Source organism: Anabrus simplex, chromosome 1 (genome assembly GCF_040414725.1).
Source record: "Anabrus simplex isolate iqAnaSimp1 chromosome 1, ASM4041472v1, whole genome shotgun sequence".
Taxonomy (NCBI): Eukaryota; Metazoa; Arthropoda; class Insecta; order Orthoptera; family Tettigoniidae; genus Anabrus; species Anabrus simplex.
The window spans coordinates 648,889,009-648,906,808 of NC_090265.1; the positions used below are offsets into that span (position 1 = coordinate 648,889,009).

Below are 17,800 nucleotides of genomic sequence, written 5' to 3' on the forward strand. Positions count from 1 at the left end.
GGGCCCCCAGCTGTCCTGGCATTACTACTTACTTGTGCCAGGCTCCTCACTTTCATCTACCCTATCCAACCTCCCTTGGTTAACTTTTGTTCTTTTCTGACCCTGATGGTACTAGAGTACTCAAGGCCTAGAAAGTCTTTCATTTTAATACCCTTTGTAGCCCTTGTCTTTCTTTGGCCAATACCTTTATATTTTGAAGTGTTCGATCCCTTCCATTTTTTCTCTCTGATTAGTGTTATATAGAGGATGCTTGCCTTGTTGTACTTCCTCTTAAAACATTAATCACCACCACCACCAACACCTCTCCCATTTCCTTAGCACTCTTACCACATCTTCTAGCAGATACATTAGTTAACCCAAGAAAATGCAAGCTGCGCCATTTCAACTATGTTTTAAGTCATCATAAACATCGATTTTATGACATACACTGAACAAAATATTGCTAATATATTGAGTTTGATTGTAGATATGTAACTTTGGCAATGAATAATAGTTGAAAACTGGCAAAACCCACGAAGTACACATACCTAAAAAACTTTACAGATATGTTGAATTTGTGTAAGAAAGGAGTATAGTCTTTAATAATTATTACTTTGTGGGTGTTTTGAATTTGCATTAATATCATCAGTGATTTAGGAAACCATTTAAATGGCATGTGAGATTCTAATTTATTCTTCTCATTTATGAATATCAAAATTAATTTTATGTTGTGTTATGTTTCAGGAACGTCCAGAAAAGTTAGATCACTATGGACAGGTGCTGTTTTGTGGAAAAGGCCATGACCGTTGGTTCGACAAGTCCTTCACCCTCTGTATAAGTACAAATGGACGGGTAAGTTTCTTATAGTTTCATGAATATATCACAGTGAAGAAAGAAAGGTTGCAATTGAAAAATCTACAGATAAAACTTTTTCCATCACCAATAATTAAATACTTTGTGGATCTAAGAGTGCTTTTCCTTTCTTTCTTGATATATTGAATTATTTACTGCAAAGTAATTTAGTGTTATTTCCTTCTTTTTTTTTACAGATAGGTCTCAACACAGAACACTCATGGTAAGTGTTTCTTTGCATATAAAATGAAATTGTAGAATTTTCGCCTATCTCAAATCGGGAGGTTGTGGGTTCGGATCCCACTGGTGTCTGGTTGGCCATTTTTGTTCTGTACTTAACATCTCTTCAACATGTACTAAATGTATGTACCACAACTTAATAGGTTGATGAAGAGTTGATTTAGTAATAAGCCAGCATACAACAAGTTATTGCAGCTCAGGAAATATGTATTAAATAAGTTGTTTGATTTACTGGTGTTGTACGGTAATTGTATGTTAAGTAATGAAAATACAGATTTGTATATTTTTTTATTATTTAAGGTTTTGTACAATAATTTGGTATCATCTGCTGAACATCTATATCTCAGAAGAGTGTTTTTTTGTTGAGTTTCCTTGATATTTCCGTGAAGAAGATTAAAGAATGGCTGAGGAATGCAGGGATGGGGCATTAAGAAGTATGAGGGAAAAGTTAATGAGTTTGAGAGGGATAATTAGAATTGTAACAGAGGACACGAATGAAGGTAGATTTCCCTCACACATTGTACATGATACAGGAGGTATACAAGAGGGAGGGGAAGGAAGGGGAGAAGTTTTGTTTGACAAAATGCTAGAGGAGGGGTGGGTACAGGGGAGTGCTCGCCCCGCTCTCACATCACATTCAGTGTGGCGCAAGCTTTCATAGTCACAAGACTCCTATGAAGCTGTGGAATAGGGGGTGAGTCTCATACAACTTTTGTTTTTGCTTTTCCTTTCTCCTTGATTTAGTAATTGATTCTCTTTCTCTCTTCTTTTTCAGATATCTATCAACATAGTTGATCTGCACAAGTTTTTTTTTTTTTTTTTCACTGAACTATTTTCTCCATAGATCTAAGTTATAGATACCCCCTCAGCTCAATAAGTTTGTAAAACACCTTTTCCTTCTACTCATAAGGGAATTAGACTTCCCTTAAATTTGCCTTATCTTGACATTTGCACCAATCAGCTGGACAGTGTTACTACATTCATATAAGAACCCAGAAAGTAACGAATAGATGAACATTGTTTTATCACTCATACTTATAATTGACAACAAAGACTCAAGATTTTAAAGTGTTTTTTTCTCATCATATTTTTAGATGTATTGTGCTTCAGTGTTTATTTTTAATATTTTACCAATTATGGTTTTAATGTAATAGCTGAGGATGAGCACACAATCAATGTCAATACTAGTCCCAATGAATGTTCTATGAAAATATAGTTACATCATTTTTATATGTGTATTGAATAGGTGAACCTACTCATCAGAGTTGTAGTGGAAACAGAAACAGGTTTTAGACTCACTCATGAAATGACAAAATTAAATATAAACATCCGTGTAATGGGTTGCTTAGAAGGTCTTCAGACCAATTAAAACAGGAAGATAATTGTATTGAATTTATATGTCTCAATACCTCTGTTAATTTGAAGAAAATGCAAAATCAGAAGGACAAGAAAACTACACACCACAGCTATAGCAAAACATTAATGAAGATGTGCTTTGTTAGCTTAATTCAATGGGTTTTGTAAGTTGTAACTGGTTTCTATATTGAAACATATTTACTACTAGCACTGTCAGTTAGTTGTACGTCTTAATTATTTTCTAGAGTATCTGGTAAATAATAATAGCAAAACATTAATGAAGGTATTTTTCAATTTTAATTTCAATTAATTCAATTCAATTTTAATTTCATTTATTTCAATTAATTTAAAAATGAAAAGTCCTGTCACACTTGGAAGTTTGAAGTAATAATTAGTATCACACATTCCAGAGAGTTATGAAGTAGTGTAGGTAAAAATACAATTAGCAGTACTGATTAGATACACAAGTTCTTTACTATGGGCCTTGGAAATAATGTGGGAAGTTTAAAACATAAAACAAAGAAACTTCAACACAGTAAAAGGGAAATGGGTTTCAGATTGCGTTCATCCTTTCCAGAAAGGTTTTGGACTCCATTCCGGTGTATTCCGGAACCACTGCATCCCTGCTACTCGTACCTCATTATATGTGAATTAGCTGCCAGTACGGATCAATATGAAATGTATACATATGATTCGCTTTGTGTGAGAGTAGATTAGTTAAGGGGGTATAAATTTCAAATATTCAGTGTCCTTTTTGGCTTAATAAAATCACTTTTGTTTTAGTTCATTTACAAAAAAAAAATTGAACTCCTCCATTGATAAATAGTTTTAATTTTATTTTCAGTCTTGTTTTCTCTTAATTTGTTCATAGAGGATGGTTACCTAGTTGTACTTCCTCTTAAAACAATAATCACCACCACCTGACACCGTGGTTAACCATTTCCTGTCCTCTTGTAGGAAAAAAAATTCACCTTAAATATGTGAGCGGACAGGGTAGGAGAGTCAGTGGTATACAAATCCTAATCATTAGATTGCATGCGAAAATCCTGGGTTCATTTCCAGACTGGCACACAATATTATTATACCTGAAAATATAATACAAAATTTGAAAAATTCAACAAATCCTGTTTTATACTGCACTGTACTCTTACCAATTTAGGAACCTGGACGACTCTGTTATTTTTACAGGGGTGATGCCTCTGTAATGGCTCATCTATGGGAATACATCATTATTGAAGAAACTGAATCCGCACCTTCCTGGTAAGAAAAATCATTATCTTTCCATAAATAGATAACTGAATGATGGGATATAATAATAATTTTTAAAAAAGAAGTGAGGAATTACTTCTAAATGGATTTAAAATATTGTATCTTCACTATGGTGCGCAGTTTGAAAGGGGTAGGGGGATATTCCCCCACTTCCTCTCCTGTATTGAGCCAACCTGCTGTTTGGTTATAGATGATCCTACCTTACTAGGGATAATTATTTCCCACCCACTAGATTAATATAAACTACAATATTGTTGTGAGCTGTCAAGGTCCTTAAAACTTAATAAATGACTAGAACCTGGATTTCCATGCACATGCATGTTTTTAAATAAGCTAGTCACACTTCTCAAACTTTGCAAATACCGGTATTCATTTTATGACTTAATGATTCCAAATAACCGTTCTTTTTTCCTGCATGTTTGCATATTTTGGCTTTTTTAGGAAAACATTTATGCATAATGTATATTTTGAAGATTTTGGATTTAATAGCAAATATTTGGATGTTTATATGACTTTTCTTCTGACTTTGGCACATATATAATGTTAATTTGCATGATAGTGTCTTTTATGAATGATGGTTTGCTGCATTTGGGACCATTTTTCCACGTTACATGTCTATTATTGAGAGACAGAGAGAAAGAGAATGTATTCGTGCAACCTACCTGACAACCATAGTTTGTACATACGGTAGAGATTGCATAATCAAATTAGCCAAGCACTTTCTTATCTGTTGCTTGAGTAAACATTGACGTAAGTCAGAAGGCCCAATTTCGACCGCTGTAATTCTTAGAAATAAGGTATCCCAGAACAAATAATCAAACTGTAAACTGTGCATTACTAAATGATGGCTCTTCTTTTTTTTTCTATGTTAGACAAACAAAACAAAACTTGTACCTCACTTCTGTGATACCGTGTTACTGAGCTGGTGACTTCTAAACTTTTTTTAGTACTGAACTGTCTTCCATTGTTATAATGGAATTTCCTACCCTGAACTCTCACTTGTCACACGTCTGAAGCCAGCATGATTGAAAGAAAGAAGGCAGTTGGGAAGTAGAATGCTTGCAGGCTTCAGTTTGCAGTTTTGTGTTGAATTGTGTTGTGAAGTATTATCATGCTGCCTGTTAAAATTTTAAGGAGAGACCTCTTGTCTAAAGGGGTTGAAGGAATGGAATTCCTAAGAACAGATGGTGATGTAGTTCATTGTTATTTTTGCAATGAAATGTCATATGGCTTTTAGTGCCGGGATATCCCAGAAAGGGTTCGGCTCGCCAGGTGCAGGTCTTTCTATTTGACTCCCGTAGGCGACCTGCGCGTCGTGATGAGGATGAAATGATGATGAAGACAACACATACATCCAGCCCCCGTGCCATTGGAATTAACCAATTAAGGTTAAAATCCCCGACCCGGCTGGGAATCGAACCCGGGACCCTCTGAACCGAAGGCCAGTACGCTGACCGTTCAGCCAACGAGTCGGACATTTTTGCAATAAAGAAGTACATACGAACCTCGTTTTTCCGGATTAAGTGGGACCGGAACTGATCCGGATTATCGAAAATCCGGATAATCCAGAAAACTAAAAAAGAAAAACAGAGTACATGTTATATAATCTATTAACATAAGTTGTACAGTAATACCTTTTTCACTTGTACAAAAAAAAAGAAAAAAACACTTTTCTTACATTTACAACTCTGTTTTATGCACTAAAATAATGTATGAGTTTTTTTCCTGTTGTATAGGGTTTGCACGCAGACGATCATGAAGACGTTTTACTAACATCAGTTCTGCCGGTGTGGTTTCAGTCTGGGATTCTAAATAGGCCATCAGTTTGTCCACCTGCATTGTTGCCTCTCCATGAGTCACTATTTCTTCAGATGCAGCACCTATATAAACCATGTTATCAGCAGAGGCAATGGACCACCACGAGAGGGTTGCTATAAGCTTTATTAGCTGAATATATAAGCCCGGCCGGATAAAAGAGGTTCTTGTGTACTCATGCTTTCTTTTACTTTTCTTTAATAGATTTTTTTTTTTAAATATTTCTATTAGCATCTTATTCTAGGCAGTGACCCACTGTATTTAAATATTACTATTTCTGGAAAATGCACACAGCGAAGCAATCTATGGTACCTAACTTAAGAGCAGTTGTTTCTCAACACTATTTTTTAAACATTTACCAAGAAGAATGCTGGTCAGTTTGAGTGTGTGAAATCTTAAAGCAATCAGTCTCTATTGCAGACATTTTTCTGAGAGCCCAGATTATTCATGGCCTATGCGACAACTGGCTACATGAACAAATTTTACAGTCTAATGTTAATTCATTTGAAGATATTTTAATAAAAGCAGCTGCCCTCTAAATATTAAAATAACTAGGAAAATCCAAACTAATTGCCTTGGTTTTGCAGATGACATAGCATTACTAGCCAAAGATTTAGATGAAATAAAAACTCAAATTTTAGAGCTTCACACCATTGTAAATAAAATTGGCCTTAAAATATCATTTGAGAAAACAGAAATTATGCTCCAATGACAAACACCATGAAAAGAAATACATATTAACGGTATGAAAATTAAAATTGTAACACAATTCAATATCTAGATGAGTTAATAACAAATAATTTAAATGAAAAACCTTCAACTCAGAAAAGGGCAAACAAGTTATCTAAGGCACAAAAATTAACATGGGAAACTTACAAAAAAGAAATGCTTATCCATTAATGCAAAATTCAAACATTACAATACAGTCATAAAGTCAGAAGCCAGAAACACCATTCCATCTAAACGAACAATCCAAAACTGACAGATTACAGAAGATCAAAAGGTGAATTGGAAGAACTTGTATCAATAAAAGCTAACAAAAAGATGGGCAATGGCGAATAGTACCTAACACCGTTGTATATCAGAAATTAGAGCACATTACTGATACCAAGCATAAGAAAAGATTGGGGTACTTTGACCACATCCTGATGATGCCAGATTTGCAACTTCTGAAACAGCTAGTGGAGTACAATCTTGCTTCAAAAAATACTACAACTGGATTCAGATGGATAAAAGAAATTAGGAAGGATTTGAAAGAAATTGGCCTTACACCGGACGAGACTATGAATAAGAAAAAAAGTGAACACAGCACTTAAAAATATGACTTTCCACTTAACACTCACAAAGAAGAAAATCCCAACTAGAATATTATCTACACAAGGAAGGGCCAGAATATCAACATGTATGAAGTAGTACTGGGAAGACCGCAAGGCTCGAACAGTTCCTACCAAGAAATTGACAAACCAAAGGGTTCATTAAAGTGACCCAATGTGGTCTCAAAAATAAGAAGAAGAAGAAAAGCAACTGCCCTTGAAGCATCAAAAATTGAAAGTTAAGAACTAACCCAGCACTTTAGTTTGAGTCTTTCAAATTTTAACATATTTGACACTAATAATATCTCAAAATCTCCTGAAGGCATCATTCCACAAATCAATTCGATCGTTGATCCATTGTCCTATCGCCCAGTCCAGCATACCAGAATTTTCATTCCCAATGTCATCCTGACTAAAACGTTCTTGGCATTGAACACCTCTGTATTAGATGCGGGAGGAATAATCATGAACTTGATAACTATCACATAGATAGAATCCAATTGAAATGGAATCTTGTAAGAAAGAGGGATATGTTGCAAAGATCTGTATTTCAACCTTGATGGCAGTCTCGTGCAGCAAACCAAGTGTTTCCAGTTCTGCACCATCACTCCATGCTGTCTGATGATTATTCTAATAGTTTGATTTTGTTTACGGAATCAACAAATTGGAAGCCATTCTACAACAATATGAAGTTTTCAGGTTTTTCTTTAAGGGGCAATGAAAAGGGGCCTCAGGGGCTTTGAACTTTGGAGCATAGGTTGGCGGCCTTGGGGATCTTAGCTGAGTCTTGGCATTGCTTCCACGTATCTGATGCCAGGTTCCTCACTTTCATCTATTCTATCCGACCTCCTTTGGTCGACTCTTGTTCTTTTCCAACCCCAATGGTATTAGGTATTGAGGCCTAGGAAGTATTTCATTTTCATGCCCTTTGTGGCCCTTATCTTCCTTTAGCCGATACCTTCATTTTTCGAAGTATTGGTTCCCTCCCATTTTTCCTCTCTGATTAATGTTATATAGAGGATGGTTGACTAGTTGTACGTGCTCTTAAAACAATAATCACTACCACCACCGCTCAGTTTTTTTAAATGGTGCCTGATACAGACAGGAATTAAACCTGTGTTCACTAGGGAGTACAGTGTTCTTTTGCATTCTGTGAGCATACGGATAAAAAATTGAATTTGCTTGAAGCAGATGGGATCATTTCTCCTGTTACCGCTAGTGATAGAGGTTTACTATTAGTAGCGATCTCAAAACCAGATAGTGGGAATTGATTGCAAAAATGGTATTAATGTAATGTGGTCCAGAAAAATCACCCAATACAATGCAGTATTGATGTCGTCGATAGCCTCCATAATTCACAATATTTCTGTAAGCTTAACTTGTTCGAGGCTTACATACATCTCAGGGTTGTTGATGATGAAGGTAGCATTGTACAGATGATCGCAGTCAACAGTGGCATCTACCGTATGCATCATCTCAGTCAGTAATGGCGATTGGGGGGGCGGCAGTAGCCCTCCCCCCAACTTTGTGGAGGAAAAATTAAATTTTATTCCATTTTAGCCACCTAATACTAGGACATATTTTAAAAAAGAACAATTTATACAAACCTTGTTATTAATACCTCTTTCCTTTAATTTCTTTAAATATTAAAAGAATACTTAGCGGAAATACGCACACAGTGTCATTCAACGCAGCTAACCGATGGTCAGGTTTGGTACAACTTTTAAGGAATTACATCTTTTTGGTCTGGATTGCTCATGACAAATGATAATATTCAACTACTGTAATGCATGTGGACAAAATACTGTTTTTTTTTTTTTAAAGTGGAAATAGAACCTCTTGAACAGACACTCCTCAGTTGTTCCTTTGCTGAAAGATTTATTGTATAGTTTTGAATAAAAATCTCAAAAATCTGTTATTGCCGCATTTAAGTTGGTAAACTGTCAACCTTTACTTCTCCAAAATTCGTTCAGAAAGCATTAAAAACTTACCATTTTGTAGCTATTTTATTTCAGTTTTGATTTCTACACACACACACACACACACACACACACACACACACACACACACACACACACCCCACACACACAATTATATTTCCCAGGCTCCCTGTACTTGTTTGTTTTCTATAAATTTCTGTGCCCCACCACTTCTAATTCCCAATCGCTGCTACTGGTCTCAGTTTTGGAATTAAGACAGCTCCATCTGAATTCAGCCAAATTTTTTCTCAGAGTTTCAAGGCCCTCCCAAAAACTGAAATGTAACTTGATGGCATAATTGTCCATGGAACTATAATTGAAGGATTCACACAAAATATACAGACCTACCAACTTGGTCTTTCCAGTTATGATCTTCATGTGAACAAACAAAAAGAGTTGCCATTGCAAGTCAACACCGTTCAAAACATGCCACATCCATCTAGTATTCAGAGAACTGTGAGATTTTTGGGGCTTGTTACCTATTACTCTTGATTTGTTCCAGATTTTTCAACTATTTCCTATCCTCCTTGGTGCTTGCTGAGGAAGGGTGCACTGTTCCCAGCAATAATCTTTGTTGGAAATGTGGAATCACATCTGGCTGTATCCAGTAGTTCCGCAGAAATTCTTAGTCTTTCCTCTTTTTGGTCGTCTGTTAGGTTGTGCGGGACGAGTTTTGCATTCATTTTACGTTTCTCTAAATCGTCACGTAAAATCTTACAACACGCGTCATGATTCAAATTAAACTCTTCTGATATCGCATGCACAGTTACACGACAGTCTTCTTGCAATAACTGCTTTACACACTCCACATTTACATCAGAATGTGCTGTAGATGGGCGGCCAGTTCTGGGATCGTCTTACACTGAATCTCTGCCTTCCCGAAACCTTTTGTGCCACTCAAACACATGACTTCTTGAAAGTGCATTGCCTTCATATGCTTATGTAATTATTGTCCATGATTTACTAGAGGTTTTCCTGAGCTTAACGCAAAACTTAATGTTCACTCCTTGTTCACAATCAGCTCCATTGTGTCACTGCCACTAAACCTAACAAAGTGTTGCTAAGCACAGCCCTGCTACCTAGTGTGTGTACATGGAGACATAGCCAAGGCCATCTCAGAATGTACACATATTATAATAGGTAACATTTGTTCCTTTGTTTGCATCGCAACCTCAGAAATACAACTCTTGTCCCAGAACTTTTCTGACTTCTGTAAAGGAAGTAAAATCCAAATACTACGAGCTTACGACATACTGTCTGCTATGCTACGTAGTTGTTGATGTTCGGGAATGGAAGAGAGCAAAAGAGAGAGCCAAACCTATTGTGTTTGCTAGATTTAGGCATGATACGTCTGGCTCCTTGGCTAAATGCTTAGCGTGCTGGCCTTTGGTCAGAGGGGTCCCAGGTTCGATTCCCAGCAGGGTCGGGAATTTTAACCATTATTGGTTAATTTCACTGGCACGGGGGCTGGGTGTATGTTTCGCTTCATCATCATTTCATCCTCATCACGACGCACAGGTCATCTACGGGCATCAAAACAAAAGACTTGCACCTGGCGAGCCGAACTTGTACTCGGACATTCCTGGCACTGAAAGCCATACACCATTTTATTTCATTTAGGTATGATACATTATTTGAAAGGCACGGGTGTCATCTACACAGGAAAATGCTTTGCTTTGATTTGATTTTGTGTGTAAGTTAAGTGAAAGGAGCAGAAGGTCATAACTAGAAGGATGTGACAGCCAGTGACGTAGCTGCTGGCTTCTCACCAAGGTGGCTGCGGTTCGAATCCCGGCTAATGCATACAGAATTTTTAAATGAAGAAGTCTTGTTCTTGTACTTCAGATTCCAGGTAAAACTAGAGGTCACATGGCTGTGATCATGATGTCAACAGCCAACTCATATTAGAAACTTACCTTGGCTTTTCATCATTTCAAGTTTACCGATGATCATACAGTTTTCCCGATATCTTAACTTTGGAGGAACAGTCATATCCGGACTTTTGGGTATTTAGGAGAGCCCAAAATGCAATTTTTGTAGTGTGTTACCTACCCCAAAAGCTCAAGCTTTTTGACAAACCATAAAAATGTGAACCACTTGGTGTAGAAATATAATTTTTGTTTCTATATATTCAAAAAAATTGTTTGCCTTCATCCTAACCATATGGAGAGTCCCTACCTCAAAAAGCTTGTCCGAGCAGATGTGATATTTCATGTTGGGTTTAACAAGTGGTAAGAATGACTGTTTGTATCCAACAACGCTGTGTTCCATATCATGGCTCTCTCTCTCTCCTTCTCTGCGTGGCCATGGGTCATCAACACTGTCGCCGACCATAGTTATATAGTATTTATTTGCAAATTGGAAATACTGGTCAGATATGGATGAGTACATTGTTGCAGAACTATCAGTATCAAGTATCAATGTTTTCAATATATTAGTGCTAATATTTTAAGGCTAATTACAGCAATCCTAAGCATAAAACACACACGAGGCAATAATATCTTTATTCTCATGTATTATGTTCCAGGTATGGTTCTGATGGCCATATTCGTGGTACACCTCAATATATATTGGCACCCATTCGATTAAAATGGGAACTACCTCAGAATTGTCTGGCATCCATTGATATTGCAGACCAGGTAAGCAATTTACATAAAATTTAGCAGAGTATTATGCGCTTCCCGTGTCCAGGATGGGTCACGTAAAAGATATCCTGACCAGTCTCTCAGGGTTCTTCAATGTATTTATTTATTTGTTTGTTTGTTTTTTGTTTGTTTGTTAGTTATGCCTTTGTAGGTGGCGAAGTTAGGGCTCTTGGCCCTCTCTTACACTTAACCACTGTAGTGATACATCATTGGGAGCGGAGTTTGAGTACATAATATTATATAGTAAATAATAACCTTCACAAAAAATGTATAGTTGTTGGATCAGGAAGAGAACCGATACGCCGATTAATATTTTATCTCCCAGTAGACTTGATGGACGTCTTCATCCGACGTATCCACGGATCATATGATCACCTGAAAATCCATTGCCTTAACTCTAAGTTACCTATAGAAAGCTATAAATAAGATCTCAAGTAAATTTTAACTACTATTATTTATTAAGAAAAATAAAAATTTTGGAGGAGAAAAATGAAATAATGGTAATAAAATTCAAAATCAAATAATTAGTTAACACCTGGTGGGTTGAAATTACTTGTTAATGACCACATTCTTCATTTCATCTTTTTATCATCATTGAAATGTGCTTAAAAATTCTTCATATTTACAACTTTCATAAAATAAAATAATTAATATATGCAAGTTCATCATGGGAAAATATTATGTTTCCATTACAGTATTACATTCTTCATAGCTAACATTCATTGTCCATTGCAATATTCTCACTTGTTCATAGGGCACTTTGCTAAGATAATGTTCACTAACTTTTAGGTTGGATTATCTAATGATAAGTTTTTATTGTGGACCATTATTTCCGGTCGTACAGAGTAGGGCGTCAGAATAGGGTGAATTTGCTTCACGAGGAATGATTTAATAAGGAAGCATCAAATATCAGAATAATATTAGCTGTCCTTGACAAGTTCTGTCATACAGGATCAGTCTTCCAAGGAAAGGGGACAACTGGGTGCCGAAGAACCATCACCACAAACGAAAATCATGGGTAACTTCTCCAACAGGTGTTACCCCCCTTCCATGGGGTAGTCACTTACCCTCCTGCGACAACACCTTGAAGATCGCCTAATTTCTCGTGGAACTCCTTTCCCATGCCCTTCCTGCTATCTGGATCCCATTGCCCCAGATATGTACATGTGAGGCATGTTGAAAGAATTAGTTTTCAACATAGATGACACACCTACAATTATTTTTGAATTAGGCGAGAAGATTTTTTGTGTCTTTTGTGTTCATCAACGTACTCAATAATTTTTTACAATTTGCTTTATGTCGCACCGACACAGATAGGTCTTATGGCGACAATGGGGCAGGAAAGGACAAGGAGTGGGAAGGAAGTCAGATGTAAGGGTACCCCAAGTCCAGATCAATACTTAATTCAATTGTTAGTGTATGCATTTACATTAAAAATACATTATCACAGTACCAGTTTTGATCTATAAGAGATCAGCTGCTGAAGAACATTAAGTAGAGAACAGCAAATATGTCAATATTAAAACATCGCTTATTCTAAGTTTACGTATAATTCTAATGCTGATAATAAAATTTTATGATAAACTAAAAATATTAAGCTTTCATGTCTAGAGTTCTATCTTCAAAGTTCAATTGCACTGTTCTTATATTTTGGTAATACACTGGATCTAATTCCACTTAAAGATTACATGTGTTGGTCTTAATGTCTAGGTCAAGGTCTTTTTGCAGTCATTCACAAACTTGTATACCCTGTACAGTACCGGTACCGGTATAACATCGTCTGTGAAAAGCCTTGGCTCAGCTGGCTTTTACTTGAGGGGAATCTGTCGATGGAAGAAATCCCTTGGTTACTAAGTCTTATTCAGATATTTCACTGAGTCAGCAGAAATAGGTGCATAAAAGAATTGAACGGGGCTAGGTTGGGGTCATGGCCACAAGTTTTGAATATGTACAATTGTCGAAGTAAAGTATCTTACATTTGATAAACTTCATTGTTAGGTAACTGCATTGATGCTATCTAATTAAAATCAAGAGACTTCTACCTTGCAATGCATGTATTATTTCCATTATCAAAAGAGATATAACAATATTATAAAGACATAATGTTTTTCACAAAGAAGAAGAAGAAGAATTAGACAACTGTGGCATATAACAATTTTAAAACTTTAACACATGCATTATCTGTGTTTTAATTAATGTGTCTTTTGTCATTTTATATGTTATTATCTTTCAAGTGAAGATGTCTCGAAACTAAGAGATGAAACATGTCCTTGTAATTAAGTGTTCTCTTTTGATACATGCATTGAAAGGTGGAAGTCTCTTGGTTTTGATTAGTAAAGTATCTCGTCCGTCCGTTCTGTCAAGTCTTCAATCCTGAGGCTGGTTAGATCCTCAAACAGCACCACCAAAGGTTATATGCAGTTATGGGGAAACCTCAAAAGCCAATGGTAGTACCATAATGGGGCATATGAGGCAGAATGAGCAGTAAGAAATTGGTTTGAAATTTTATTGTTGACATTTTATTTCTTAATGCTAAACAAATTTACACATTTTCAAGATTGATTTGATTAGACCAGGGCGATCAGTATCCTTGTCTTTTCCAAATCATTTTTCACTGTTGGGGAAGTAGACGTGCTCAGCTGGGGCTACAGTAGTGTGGAACTCAACTCACAACACTCAGACACCTTATCCCAATAACCTTTCTGATGCTCAACACTGGTGATTTTGGACTTTTTTGCAATTATGTTTTTGATAATTTTGAACCCATTTATTGTCCACAATGTCATAACATTTTGCAAGAGAGAAATGTTTTGCTTTTCTTCGCATCACTATTTTCTCAAGTCACTATTTGCTGCATACTTGTAGATCTTACCGAGACAACTCACACGACATGCTACCACACTGTAGTCCAGAGCTACACTAATTTTTAGCTGCATGGCATGGCAATTTTAGTACCATAAGATAGCGGTGCTATTGGATCACTTGACGATGTCAAATTGAGGTCAAACCCTTGTTACTAGGTACACTGGACCTTTTTCTTTAATCTGAGATATTGAACACTGTTGTTGCACGTGTTGTTTGAAAATTATTTTGATTCTGAAACTTTCATGGTTTTGTAATGCTCACCAGTGCAAGTATGGTTCCGAAGCTATAGACATATTTTACATCAAAATACGAGACATTTCTGTCATCCTTACCATTACTAGAGATGATTTGGTTTTCTTTTTTTTTTACAAGTTGCTTTATGTCGCACCGACACAGATAGGTCTTATGGCGATGATGGGACAGGAAAAGGCTAGGAATGGGAAGGAAGCAGCCATGGCCTTAATAACGTACAGCCCAAGCATTTGCCTGGTTTGAAAATGGGAAACCACAGAAGACCATGTTCAGGACTGCCGACAGTGGGGTTCGAACCCTATCTCCCGAATACTGGATACTGGCCACACTTAAGCGACTGCACCTATCGAGCTCAGCACTAGAGATGAGAAACATAAGTCATTCTAGATGGGCTGCTAACACCCTACCCATTGAAATATTCTCATTACAAAGTGTCAGTGGAATAAAAGAGTTTAGGCCCCTTTAAACAACAAGTGGTAATCATGAAAGAGCAGAACCTGCTTTTAAGTTTTCCACCATTTCATAAAAGATAATATAAAGGATGCTTGTTGTTTAAAGGGGCCTAACATTTAAGTCATCAGCCCAGATAATATAGAAGGTGTATTGTGTTTTGCTGTTGCATTTTGACAACTGTATACAGAAAAATAAGACATTTTCATCCAAACTCTTCTACCTTTCTTTAAATGTTTCTGATTTAAAACAGTGTTGTGAAAAAAAAAGTCACTGGTGGCTTTTGCCCTCGTTTTGGCATGAGTCACTGCCCTTCCTCTCACCATGCCAATGAGTGCAGGTTGTCATTGCATGAATAAAGGCTGCGCTTCAACCTGTCAATATGGTTCTGGTTTGCTCAACAAAGAATATTTGCTTTATTTAAATAGAAATTACAGCATGGAACTGAGCAGTGTTTATTTTTGTGTTTCAGTTTCATGCATAACAGATGATATTTGTTTCTTCTTCTTCTTCTTCTTCTTCTTCTTCTTCTTCTTCTTATTATTATTATTATTATTATTATTATTATTATTATTATTATTATTATTATTATTATTATTATTATTATTATTATTATTATTATTATTATTATTATTATTATTATTATTATTATTATTATTATTATTATTATTATTATTTTATGTTTAATTGCACTTATGAAATAGAATTGATCAGCTATGTTACATTATGTTTTCCCATTCTAAAGAGAATGTGGTTTAATTATTATCTAAAATCATCATATGCTTAAATACAACATCAGATATTAGCTTTTCATATGCCCTGAGCTTGCACACTTGCCCTGTACGCATTCTGGTGGCATTTGAGCTTACCATAACTGATTTAAAATGTGACATCTTACAAGTTCCAGAAAAAAATTGTCCCATCTCCATTTTGTCTGAAATTTGAACTAGAATTGAAGTAGAAGGATATTGTCATAATAATTGTGAGCCAGAATTGTGAATATATATCAAATTGTGCATTTTGCTGAGACTTGAATATTATTCCAAGTGTTCTACTATTACTGAAAAATACAATTTATCTTGCTGGTGTATTTAAGCAGAAGTGTGCAGAATAGTTATAAGATATTTTCTTCTTTGCTCTTCTACCTTTACTTAATAAATTGGCTGCAAAGTATGGGCAGCATAGCTGTTAACTTTCATTCAGGAGATGATGGATTCAAACCTTACCTTCAGCAGAACTGAAGATAGTTTTCCATCGTTTCCCATTTCACATGAGGCAAAGGCTGAGTGAGGCCGTACCTTAATCAAGGCTGTAGTCCTTACATCCTTACCTATCCAATCGTTGCCAAAAACCTAACAGAATTAGTACATCATTACACCACTAGCAAAAAGAAAATACTTTCACCTTTTTCAGTAGTTAAATTTGATTCCTTACTGATAGAAAGGATAGTCTTAATTTCATAATGTACCAGAAACTTAGATGTTTCAGTTCCATATTTTATATTGTTTGTTTTCCTTAATTTCAGGCAGCACAGGCTATTTTAAATGATTTGGACCTTCATATAGAAGTACACAATGATTACGGAAAGGGCTTTGTGAAACAGTGCAGAGTTAGTCCCGATGCCTTCATCCAAATGGCTCTGCAGTTGGCATACTTCAGGGTGAGTAATATGACATAGACACATAATAACAAAATTGTTATATAATATATAACTACAGTAGAGTCTCGTTAATCCGAGCTAATTGGGACCAGAGTTTGTTTGGATTACAAAATTTTCGGATTAACCAGAAAAGATTTTCTAATAATAATGTTGTTTTTTATTTTACATCCCGCTAATTACATTTACAGTTTCCACAGACGCCTAGGGGCCAGGATTTTCTCTCACAGGAGTTCTTTTACCTGCTAGTAAATCTACTTACGCTAGGCTGACGTAATTGAGCACCTTCAAATACCACTGTACTGAGCCAGGATCGAACCTTAAGTTATTCTAGTAAAATAAGTCTAATAAAATGCAAGTAAATCTTCATTCTATATTATGTTCCTTCATGACAATAAGGAGCCTTTTTTTTTAATTGAATATTTCAGTTTGGATTAACCGGACTTTCGGATTAACGGGGTTCGGATTAACGGGACTCTAGTGTAGCTACTAGCTGAATGCCCATTTTTCACATGGGATTATGCATTATCTTTTATTTTTGAACAAAAATGAGGAATTTATGTTTGAAGCTTAGTAGCTAGGTTCTTAGCGCTACTAAAGAAAAACTGCGAGGAGGTGACTGTATCGTGTCTTATGGGGAGTTTTATTTTCAGCAGGTCTCTTTGCCTACCATTGTTTTTATTTGAAGGTTAATAGCGTGGTTTTCAGCACTACTCAAGAAATGCCGCAAGGAAGTGATTCTGAATCGTTTCTCATGGGGAGTTTTATTTTCAGTAGGTCCCCTTGTCTACTGCTTGCGAAGTTTTATTTCTGGCAGGCCCCCTTGCCTGCTGTCATTTTTGTTTGAAGGTTAATAGCTTGGTTCTTAGTGCTACTCAAGAAACACAGTGAGGAGGTAACTATGTATCATTTCTCATGAGGAGGAATGGTTGCAGAAGTAAGGAGAGATTGAAGAAGCTTACTAGGAAATTTTTAACTTAATTCCAAGCAGATGCACAGTTTAAAATTGCTGACTAAATACAGTAGTTGCCGATGCTCTACAGTGTTCCTTGCCTTTGCGTATCCTCTTATTTCTTCTGAAGTTCCTCCAATACCACCATTATTTCATTGAGAAACTTCCCCTTATAC

General features: G+C 36.1%; 1 protein-coding gene across 4 annotated transcripts in view; it reads left to right on the plus strand.

The window, feature by feature from the left end:
- The window catches only part of LOC136857270 (carnitine O-palmitoyltransferase 1, liver isoform), a 216,899-nt gene that overhangs the window by 187,839 nt on the left and 11,260 nt on the right, over nucleotides 1-17,800 (plus strand). For all 4 annotated transcript variants that reach the window (XM_068225118.1, XM_068225116.1, XM_068225115.1 and 1 more), the window contains exons 9-13: nucleotides 724-831; nucleotides 1,029-1,054; nucleotides 3,616-3,687; nucleotides 11,331-11,442; nucleotides 16,541-16,675. In XM_068225118.1, the coding sequence (XP_068081219.1) occupies nucleotides 724-831; nucleotides 1,029-1,054; nucleotides 3,616-3,687; nucleotides 11,331-11,442; nucleotides 16,541-16,675 (453 nt within the window). The remainder of the gene's footprint in view (nucleotides 1-723; nucleotides 832-1,028; nucleotides 1,055-3,615; nucleotides 3,688-11,330; nucleotides 11,443-16,540; nucleotides 16,676-17,800) is intronic.